General features: G+C 35.5%; 1 protein-coding gene across 1 annotated transcript in view; it reads right to left on the bottom strand.

Moving 5' to 3' along the window:
* The window catches only part of LRP1B (LDL receptor related protein 1B), a 1,985,448-nt gene that overhangs the window by 197,348 nt on the left and 1,775,861 nt on the right, over positions 1-12,239 (bottom strand). The window contains exons 64-66 of the mRNA XM_044242553.1: positions 11,666-11,782; positions 11,421-11,540; positions 9,827-9,946 (exon numbers count right to left, since the gene is read on the bottom strand). Coding sequence (XP_044098488.1) covers positions 9,827-9,946; positions 11,421-11,540; positions 11,666-11,782 — 357 coding nt within the window. The remainder of the gene's footprint in view (positions 1-9,826; positions 9,947-11,420; positions 11,541-11,665; positions 11,783-12,239) is intronic.

Raw genomic sequence — 12,239 nt, 5'->3', positions numbered from 1 at the left:
ATAATTATACTACTACTTAGCTTTGTAATCTTTGTGGACAGAGATATAGATGATGATTCTGATAGACATACTTATACTCTAAGCAGTCTTAGATTCAATGCCTAGATTGCAAGTCTCTGGGCTGGAGTTTTCATGTTATTAAGGCACTATTTGTATATGGTTCCTTGTTCAGTGTTTATATGGGAAATTATGGACGTGGAGAGAGAGGTAATGTAGGATTTAGTTTGAGATAAACTCTGTTACCTCTACTTTTCTTTTTTTAATTTTTTTTATAAACATATGATATATTTTTATCCCCTGGGGTACAGGTCTGTGAATTGCCAGGTTTACACACTTCACAGCACTCACCAAAACACATACCCTCCCCAATGTCCATAACCCAACCCCCTTCTCCCAACCCCATCCCCCCAGCAACCCTCAGTTGGTTTTGTGAGATTAAGAGTCACTTATGGTTTGTCTCCCTACCAGTCCCATCTTGTTTCATTCATTCTTCTCCTACCCACTTAAGCCCCCATGTTGCATCACCACTTCCTCATATCAGGGAGATCATATGATAGTTGTCTTTCTCCGCACCTCTACTTTTTTTTTTAAAGATGTATTTATTTTTAAAAACATTTATTTATTTATTTATTTATTTATTTATTTATTGAGAGAGAACAAGCGTGCAGAGGGAGAAGGAGAAGCAGACTTCCCGCTAAGTGCAGAGCCTGATGTGGGGCTCAATCTCTGGACCCTAAGATCATGACCTAAGCAGAAATCAAGAGGCAGAAGCTTATCCAGCTGAGCCACCCAGGCACTACTGGTCATTTTATTTTTATTATCTATTATGTTCCTAAATGAAATGACATTGCTTTTTTAAAATAGCAATTAAAAAATTTTATAAACCAAAACAAATACTAATATTTTCTTCTAAGAGTAGACAAAAGGTATTTTTTTAAAATTTCTACATTTCTTAAGTATTTTTTATAAAGTGTCTAATACTTATTTTTTCTCACATTCTGCTATCAGTCTCACATTCTGCTATCAGGGATGTGTGTGTGTGTGTGTGTGTGTGTGATGTTATTTTGCATTTTTTGTAGAATCAGATTTACTTGGTGAAGGATGAGAGGAGCAGTATAACAAGGATGAAGGTTTTCAAACAAAAGTATCACGGAATGTAAATTCCTGTCAATTTCCTTAAAAGTATATCAACGGCATCAACACAGTTCTAATTAAAACAAATATGCAGTTCTTTCTTTTACAAACTCAATTATAAACCTCGCTGAGCAAAAAGCTGTTTCCATTCATGGCTTTTACTAGAGATCAACCTGTAATCTAGAGTATTTGGCATATCTCCTGACTCATTATGTGGGCTCCTTTTTAACTTTCTGGTTAAATATCATGATTTCCTCTTATTATTACGAAGAGAAAAATAAAATAAAATAACATCACCAAATAATTGCACACCCTTTGACAGAGAGGTAGTCAATGAGTGGAAGTTACTGAACACAAGTTATGAAAAGACTAAATGTGTTCCACTTAGACTATTAAAGGATACACATGTAGGTCATTCATTTCTTCACAAAAATACTAGACGGCTATTTCCTGGTCCTATTCATATAGATAGGTTTTCCCTCAAGGGTTCTGTAAGAACCAAAATATTTCAGTGCCAGAGACGCTATTTTCCCCTTTCTTTATTTTTCTCATACACATACAGAGAGAGAGAGAGAGAGAGAGAGAGAGAGTTACTCAAACACAAATATAATTGTCAGAAAATGGAGAAAAGATTGCATCTTACAAAACAAACAAATAGATGGATGACAGCAAAACATATGCTGCATCAAAAAATTTACCATAAACTATGATAAACTTAGTATAAAAATACATCCTACTGAATTAACAGAAGCTTCTTTGCGCAGAAAATAAGCTCTTCAGATTACCATGCTTTAAAAAAAAATACATTAATTTTCATGGCAACTACTTTAAAAATTCAGAAATGTACCAGAAGTTGAAACATTTTTTAAAAATTTCTATTTAAAAAGAAAGGAGATGACATTTGTCCACATTGTGCTTTTAAAGTAGCTATGCATTTGTAAAATAAAATAAAATGTATTAGCATTAGATTGAGTATAAAGTACACAGACTTCAGTAACACTTACATGCCAGGCAATATGTCTAAAATATATTCTGAGAGATAGTGATTCTTTGAGATTGTTGTTAAGTGTTATTTTACAAATCATCTGGGGACAAATCAGTGTAAGAGTAAAACACCTTCTAAAACAGTAAAGCAATGTGGTTATCGTTTCTCTCCCTCATGAATTGTATTGCTCTACAGCTGTTTTGCAGGGTAAGGAGAGGAGTAGGCAAGTGCTGCCTCAGTGATGGTAAGATACGATGTAGAAGAAGTTTCTTTAGGTAGGTAGAGAAAGTAAAGTGCCCACTTCTGAGAGATTGTGAGAAGAAAAACTTCACCCTTGTTACACTGCTGTTCTCATCCTTCACCTAGTTTTTAATTCTCTATTTGATTCTCTAATCAAATCTAATCTCAGAAAGATGCCAAGCTTCCAGGAGAAACATCTAGTATCAGGTACATAACACAGTCAATAAAACTCAGGGGCGACTCTATGACATTAAAAGTGAGTAGGAGCTAGACAGATAAGCAAGAAATGTTATTTCTGGTTCCTCACAAGATCTGGAGGTTTCCAGGACCACGTGTCTCTCTGCATCTTAGCTCAAGAGCTTTTACACAACAGCAGAAACTTGAGATCAGTTTGCAGCTCATCAGAAATGGAGATGTGGAGGGACACAGCCAAGCCTATGCTCCAGCCATGGGTGGTGATGTCTCTGCTCCACAGCACAGGGTATGGTAGGGGTGCAGATCAGACCAATCAGGCAGCAGAGACCAATCAGGTCCCAGAGAAAGGAGGGTCTTTCTCTTTCCACTGGCTAATGTAAAGGTATATAATCCCACCATCCTAAGTATCTGAGATATCATGATGCCATGTGTTAGAAAATTTAAAACCTGGCTCCCAGCAGCCTCCTTCAACAGCAAATTCCTCCTCCTGGCCCCAGACAAAAGCTACAGCCATCTAGCACCAGGGAAGAGGTGCTTTAGGATGATCACATCATTTGTTTGCTAATCAAAATACAACACAGAAATTTGTAACCTATTTTTAAATGCAGGAAACATTGATTACAAACACTAAACAGACACCTTAACTACATGCATGTAAATGAACAGTTTTCCAAGACACAGAATTTAGTACATCATCCTTTACTGTGTATGTGAGGAGCACAGAAATTTCCCCCGTGGACTGTCTTGAAATCAGGGAACTAACATTTGGGAATGTTATTCTAAGTGCAAGTAATTCAATATTTTGAAAATACCTAACTTCAAACATCATGAATTATTTTACTGTCATTACAGCCATCAGTATCAGAACTTCTCTGTTCAGGCTCATTCCAGGTCCTCTATCCTACGTGTCATTTAGCCCAATATTGACTGTACAGTTAAAAGATTCCTTCCTTTGGATGTTCCCACAATGACTTTAAATAAACTTTCATGCAAGCTGACAATTAGAGCAACTGAGCAGGGAACTGAGACTTCATGATGACTGTAGCTCAGAATGTATGAAATGTTTTGTGCTTTATGCCCATGAGTATGTAATAATTGTAATATGTAAAAATAATTTTCAGTATTAAATGCATTATTCACATCAATACACTAGAATACCAGAAAATATCAAGCTTTAATTTAATACTGAAAAGACAAGACTATGTGAACTTTTAAGATACTATTTTTTTCTTTTTTAAAATTTTTAAATTTTTTATAAACATATAATGTATTATTAGCCTCAGGGGTGCAGGTCTGTGAATCGCCAGGTTTACATATTTTCCAGCACTCACCATAGCACATACCTTCCCCAATGTCCATTACCCAACCACCCTCTCCCGACCCCCCCGCCCACCAGCAACCCTCAGTTTGTTTTCTGAGATTAAGAGTCTCTTATGGTTTGTCTCCCTCCTGATCCCATCTTGTTTCATTTATTTTCCCCCCCAAGCCCCCCACATTGCTTCTCCACTTCCTCATATCAGGGAGATCATATACTAGTTGTCTTTCTCCTATTGACTTATTTTGCTAAGTATAATACTCTCTAAACTTTTAAGATACTATTAACTATTACGTATATATTAATGAATATACACAAATATAGTATAAGTTTAAAAAAAATGAATGATACACAACTACTTCAGAAGAAGGGAAAGAGAGAAGATAGAGGTGGGCTTTATATGTTATTGTAGGGATCTGAATGTTTTAAAAGAGATATCTTAGGCCAAATGTTAAAATCTATTAAAAATGATACATTACTTACTATAAAACTTCCTGTACAAGTCTGCAGGGTAGAAGTATTTTATAATTATTTATGCACTTGCTTTAACTCTTAAACATCCATTTTTATGTTATTACAGATTAAGTAGACTAATTCAAATTTCCTCATCAGAGATTAAGGGGAAAATAAAAGCGCACATTGGTCACTCCTATCTTTTAGTTTCAATGTGTGCAGTATCATGTTGGAAAACCAGGCAACAGAAAGTACAAAGTTAGCGTAGGAAACTCAAGTTCCTCTCATAAGCTCTAGCTGCTATGATTATAGCTAGCATCTTATTTTGAGATAATTAGCCAAACAGCAAATTATAAACCAAGACTGCTCAAAAGTAACCAATGATGCTGAACCAAGAATTATCAAGAATTCTAGCTAAGGCAGAGGGAGACCAGATAAGAAAGCAGGAAACACGGCCAAAGGAAAGAGCAATATGGCAGAGCAGACAGTGTGTTCCCGAGAGCTGTGATGGGAGTATGGAGCTGACCAGGAAAGCCCAAGGAGAACAACGGATGAAAAGAGAATGTCACATAGACATCTAAGGAACGGAGATTGTAAACTATAAACTGGGGACAGAGGACATAATGGAAAGACATGGATTCTGATATCATCTTATAAGAGTTAAATTATAGAAAAGTTTCAACTCTGACTACAAAGTAGAAGCAAGAATCTAGTACCCATTTGTCAAATCCCAAACCTGCTTTTCCTTCCTAAAATAGAAAATGGCAGGCAGAAAGTGGGGAAAGTTTGAGATTAAAATTTGGAATGAAATTCCTGGAGTTACTACAATTGAGGTATTGCATAAATTTTGATCAGGAATTCAAATCTGGTGTTTGTCCAACATTATAATAAGTAGTGGAACAGCCTTCCAAGAAGGGTGAACACCTATAGTTTGATAAAAGTTATAGATCTACATTTTATAAAGATTATTTTAATCCTCACGGTATATAGCAAAGGAAGAGTAAACATCTTACCTTCAAGCAAAAATAAACAATTTTATAACAACTATTAACAACTCACAAAGTTGAACTTATCTTGCCATAAATATGAGTATAGCATAGATTTAAATCATTACTTACACACAAATAGAGCTAAAAGATGTTTTAAAAATATTTATGAATTTAAATCCAAATGTGCCAAATGCAGTTTTTACACATAAATTTAGCCATCTCAAAACCTATGTGTAATAAGATGGGAAAATATGTAATTTAATTTTAAAATTTGTATCCACTCTCACCAAGACTAAACTATTGGAGAAAGACTCCTAAACTATATTTATGTCTACTCAAAGTGGTTTTGAGGCTTCCTTAAATTCTAGATTAACATAAAATTTTTACACATATTGAATGATAGTTGTTAAATCTGCAAGAACTGCAAAAACTCAAGAATTACACTGGACAGGATTCAATAAACATGATATTCCAGTAAATATAAAGATTAAATAATTTTAAAAGTATTTACACCTTAGATTTTTTTTTTTATAATCCCCTGTCCTACATGTGTATTTTATTTGTTTGCAAATTATTCTGCTCTCTTTTGTTAGGTTTTTCCATAGTGTCTCAGTGAACCACAACCCCTACATTGGTATTATCCATACAATTTAAAGCAAAAAAAAAAAAATTTAGGATACGTCAATGTAGAACAAATTACAATTTTAGACCTTTAGAACTGACAGAAGCCAATTAGATCTAAAATTGTAGATAAATTGCTGCTGAGAAATAAGATGTAAGAGCTAAGTGAACTCCAAGAGTAAAAGTAAAATTCACTAAATTTAGCAGTGAACTAAAAAAGTATAGAAGTATGTGGGAACAACAATGGAAACGAGTCGCATATTGAAGTTTTTTGTAAAAGAGAATAGTTCAGTCACTCAATAGCACTTCATGCAAATCTATTTTATATCTTGTGAGGCTCTGAGGATACTCAACATGACAAATAGTGAAATTTGCTTTCTATTCTAGGCAAGGTCTGTTCCCACAAAAACGTGTCTAATTCAGATTCAAATAATAAGGACTTAGTTTGATAGAGTTCATCTTTAGGAAGTGTTTGGGGACGCCTGTGTGGCTCAGTTGGTTAAGCACATGCCTTCGGTTCAGGACATGATCCCAGGGTCCTGGGATCAAGTCCTACATGGGGTGGGGGGTATCCTTGCTCAGCAGGGAACCTGCTTCTCCCTCTGCCTGCCACTCCCCTTGCTTATGCTCTCTCTCTCTGACAAATAAATAAAATCTTAAGAGAGAGAGAGAGAGAGAGAGAGAGAAAGTGTTTTTCTTTTCCCACTCAATGAAGTATTAAAAGGTGAACTATCCCACAAAGGTTTTAACAGACTTAGTAAAAATACATGGCATTTCTACAATTAATGAGGACAGAAGAAAGGAGAAGGAGGTAGTTTTTTTTAGCCCATTAAGAATAAAGATTGAGAGGGTGCCTGGGTGGCTCAGTGGGTTAAGCTGCTGTCTTCCGCTCAGGTCATGATCTCAGGGTCCTGGGATCTAGTCCCGCATCAGGCTCTCTGCTCAGCAGGGAGCCTGCTTCCTCTCTCTCTCTCTCTCTCTGCCTGCCTCTCTGTCTACTTGTGATCTCTGTCTGTCAAATAAATAAATAAAATCTTTTTTATAAAAAAGAATAAAGATTGAGGAATGCTATACTAAACTGTTATGTATGTAGAAGTATTTTTTAAATTGGGGTGCCTGAGTTACTCATTCTGTTAAGTGTTTGACACTTGATTTCGCCTCAGGTCACGATCTCAGGGCCTGGAGATCAAGCCCAGATCAGGCTCCACACTTAGGGTAGATGGATGGGCTTAATGCAGAGCTGGCTTGGGATTCTCTCTCTCCCTCTGCCTCTCCCCCGACACTCCCCAGCTGGTGCTCTCTCTCTCACACTCTAAACAAACAAACAAACATATATATAAACACAATCTTAAAAAAGAAAAGGTTTTTTTTTTTTTTAAATTAAATTAGTGCCTGTCCACAATAAAATTTATAGTGGGTCTAAGGCAAATCAGATGCAACCTTCCTGCCTCTTCTCTCCCTCTTACTGTATGTATGTATGTGCTTGAATACTGGTCAGGAATTCACAACAATGACTATGGCCAGGAGAATTCTATATAACTTTATAACAGAAAACATTTAAATATTTTTCTCTTTACACATAAAGAATGAGGTGGCTTTAGGGGCACCTGGGTGGCTTAGTCAATTACCTGTTTGACTTTTAGTTTTAGCCTGGGTCATGATATTGGGGTCCAGGGATCGAGCCCTGTGTGGGGCTCTGCACTGGGCACTGGTCCCTCTCCCACCCCTCTCCCCTCTCCCATACCCCGACTGGAGCATGTGAGTGTGCACACATGAGTCTTCTCTTTCTCTCTCTCTAATAAATAAATAAAAATTTTTTATTTTTATTTATTTATTTATTTTTAAAGAGTGAAGTGGCTTTATATTATGTTCATAGAGTAAATGCTTTAGTGTGAAATAACCCTGGATTCAAGTTCCAATTCCACCATCAACTAGCCATAAAAGTTTGGGTGAGTTATATAACCTCCTTGGGGCTCTTTTACCACATCAATAAAATAAGGATAGTAAAGGATTTTGTGAAATAATGAATATAAAGACTTTAACACATTTTCTGGGCCAATTGGAAAACACAGCAAATATTGGGAATTATGGTTATTATGATGATCAATAATGATCAGTTCGAAAAGTATAATATACTGCAACAGTTAAATCACATTATCATAAGGAACAAATTATAGATACTCTAGAAAAATATTCATATAGCTAACATAAGTCATTATTCCATTTTGCTTCAGTAAACAAAAAAATACTAAAGATAACAGAGCAAACTTGCCAGTAATATAAACTAGTCTGCAAAATTCCTTGATAATCAGTGATGACTGTAGTTTGAGGCTTTATGAACTGATGAGTACCAATTTCATAAAGTGGTAAATGGGGTTTCATGATACTATGATAAGCTAATTTTTTTTTCCATGTTCTGAAGACATATGGGAGACAGTATTAGGAAAAACACTTAAAGGCACATGAATGTCAATTATTACACATATAGACCATGAATGTTGTTCAGTATAAATGGAGTTTCAGAGAACATAAAGGTTTTTCATTATTTCCTTTTTCCTCAGAAGAGTTCACTAAGAGCATTATGGACTAGAGCAGATGCATTTAACACAATTTTGGTTATGAAACCTGGAAGTCCTATACTCAGTTTGAATAAACCTACCTTTCTTTCTTTCTTTTTTTTTTTTTTTTTAGAAGTTAGGGGAGGGGCAGAGGGAGAAGCAGAGAGAGAATTCCAAGCAGGCCTCATGCCCATTGTAGAGCCCGACAAGGCGTTCCATTTTACAATCCTGAGATCATGACCTGAGCTGAAACCAAGATCTGGGTGTTCAACCGACTAAGTCACCCAGGTGCTCCAAACTTTGCTTTTCTTTTTTCTTTTTTCTTTTTTTTTAAAGATTTTATTTATTTATTTGACAGAGAGAGATTACAAGTAGGCAGAGAGGCAGGCAGAGAGAGAGAGAGGAGAAAGCAGGCTCCCTGCCGAGCAGAGAACCCGATGCGGGACTCGATCCCAGGACCCTGAGATCATGACCTGAGCCAAAGGCAGCGGCTTAACCCACTGAGCCACCCAGGCACCCCCAAACCTTGCTAATCAATTACTAGATTAAATATTTTTTTGCTTCCCCAACAATGCCAAGTTTGGTGTATTCACCTACAATATAGCCTCTCTTAGTGTTTAATAAATGCTGATAGCATGAACTACACATGACAAATACTCTTCATTTCTGTCTTGCTGTTGACACTTTCAAGATAGAATGAAATGCATTAAACAAAACAAATATGTTCGCCATTTTTGCAATGTTAATTAAGGAATAATTCTTGTCGATAAAAGTATTTGATTTTAAGTAAAAAGATAAGTGTTTCAGAATAAATGCTAACTTAAATGATCATTGTCATCTATTAAAACAGAACAGATACTTGTATTATCTTCTCTCTTACTTTCACCATGTTTAAGAATAACCAGTAGTCATTGCAAGACTGGAAAATCATATGTATTTAAGCAAAAAAAAAAAAAAAAAAGAAAAGTCTGGAACAATACAAATACAAAGATAATGTCTCATTCTTTCCATTCATTAAATACTAATGTCACATGCATACAAGACAAGAAGGTGATAGTTTAGCCTACCTTTTAGATCCACCTTTTTAGAAATAATTTTGAGTCATTTTCAGCAGTATTACTCTTCTGCCTTACCCTTCTATGGGTAAAAGTAGCTAAACTGATTTTTTTTTTTTTAACAGAAAAACAGGTTGCTACGACTCTGTGAACACAGGGACAAAACTTTCTCATGTGAGACCTTAGTTTCACCAGAATTGTGCTCAAATTCCTTTCACTGTGGCCATGTCAGATGATGACACAAATACAATAGGTACGATCCGGGGTCACAAAACACTCACCACAGTTGGCCTCATCTGATGCATCTGCACAGTCTGGATCCTCATCACAAACCCACAGCTTGGAAATGCAATGTTTAGTTGTTTTACACTGGAAATAGTCTGGAGAACAGCTGTTTTCGGCTTAAGAGGAAAACATGTATTAAAAATGCAGCTTTGAACAAGAACAGACATTTTATCTAAAAATCAATCAGAGGAACAAATGCTTAAGAAAGTCAACTGGAAATATATTATCTTTTAATTAATAAGGCTCTGAAGGTGAAGGGTTTTAACTTTCATTATCTATGATATATTCCAAATATCCTTCCCAGTAGAGAAAAAGAAAACATATTTCTATAATGATACATTTGGTAAAAATCAGAGTTCTCGATACAAGCCTCCCTTGATAAGCTATATTTTGAAATCAATTTTAAAAACAAAGAATTTGGAAACTTTCTGAATAATTTTACCAAATAAATGTAAGAATTTATACATATGCATTTCTATAAATAGAAGAATAATGAAATCAGAAGGTATTTGTGAATCAGGAACTGAAAAGCATCAAACTTCTTAAAATCTCTAGTTGCGTTGAGTTTTTGAGGGAAGGGTGAACATCTGACTTAGACTGTAAACTGCCTCACAAATCCTAGTCAGTTTAATGGATCAGCTCTTGGAATGACTAACCATAAAGAACTGGTACTGACTTTATTCTGAATGCACCATCTTAATCAAATTGCTGGATGACTGCACATTATTTACTGATAAAAGTTTTAGGGGAATAAAATAAAATTTCAGCAAGACAGAAACGTTGACAGCAGTTCTGTTGAAACCCTGAAACCTGACAGGTACTTTATTGCTCGTATTCTGTGTGTTTGGGTTTTCGTGTGGACATGCCTGTCTGCCTATGTGCATGTATGTATATGATGGAAATTGTTTTGCCTTCCATTGAATCTGTTTGATTTTTGGTGGGGGATGAAAAGAAGAGGTGAAAAGAGTAGAAAATATTTTACTATTGTTCTTTGAAGTAGCTGGCAAAGATACATTAAATGTATTAATACATTAATTAATACATTAATAATTAATACAAATAATACATTAAATGTATTATTTACATATTTACATTTTTAAACAAATAATTTTGTTAGGTTTTTTTGCTCAGATTTTCTCATCATGCATTCGATATGTATTTTCTGGGGGAAACGATCTTTAATTAATGGAGTTGATCTCAAGTAACTAATCAACAGAAGAAAATTATTTGTAGCTGCTTAATGTGGGCAAAAAAAAATCAATTTATGAATAAAACACCACAGTCACCTGTAATGTTGGTTTTGTTGCTACTCTTAAGAATGATTTGAATGAATATTCATTGTTTAATGTTTGTTGTAATCTTTAGGTAGCTATCTAAGTAAAGACCACCCATGTTTTAATTTTATTTAAAGCCTTTACAGGGAACTTCTTAAGTAACCCATCCCCTAAGATGCCAATTTGGAGGTATATGTTCCATAATTACTGTACATTTTTCTACATTGTGCGTATGTATGGCACACAATAAAAATTTTTAGTCCCATGTCAGCTGATTCAGAAGTAAGACAAGATGGAACATTCTGAGGTGACTTACGACAGTCCCTTTCATCTTCTTCATCCCCACAGTCATCTTGTCCGTTACATCTGAGGTTTACCGGGATGCATTTTTGGTTCTTTGTACACTTGAACTGACCTGACAGGCAGACATGTGTGTCTAAAAGAAAGAAAGAAGAAGAACAACAAATCTGCACTGAAAACTGTGCCTGCATTTAAATTGGTGCAGACAAAATCAGGTAAGAATTGTACTTATGTTCCTTGGTTAAGAATTTAATCACCTACCACAGTTGAGTTCATCAGAATTGTCACCACAGTCATTCTCTCCATCACAGATGAAAGCTGGCAGAGCACAGAGCCCAGTGCCACACTGAAACCGGCCTGGCTGACATTTAAATTCAGCTAGGGGAGAAAACAGACTGTATCATTGAATGCCAAGCTTTGCTCATGACCTCTTAAATAGAGCTTTTCTGATGTTATGGGTATTTATTATTTCATTATATTAAACATACCCTAGAGCACACCGTGAATGTCTCATACTTAGTAGCTATTGGATTCAGATGTACAGTATGACCAGGCTATGAGCAACTCAGATGGCCTCCAGATTACATATCACAAATTAACAGTAAGAAATCCAAGACGATAATGCATCTTTGCCATATTTCTTAGTTTATATATGAAATAATGATAACAATAGTCATCATAATAAAGTAGGCTCTATTGAATATCTGCTCTGTATCAAACACTGGGTGACACACTTTCCCAAAGAGGTACTAACGGAATCTCATCAAAACCTTCTCACCTCAGCATCTCCACGACTGTTTTATAAATGAAAAAACTAGGTCTCATGGATATTAAT

This window comes from Neovison vison, chromosome 3 (assembly GCF_020171115.1).
Source record: "Neovison vison isolate M4711 chromosome 3, ASM_NN_V1, whole genome shotgun sequence".
Taxonomy (NCBI): domain Eukaryota; kingdom Metazoa; phylum Chordata; class Mammalia; order Carnivora; family Mustelidae; genus Neogale; species Neogale vison.
This window is presented reverse-complemented; position numbering and strand designations above follow the sequence as displayed.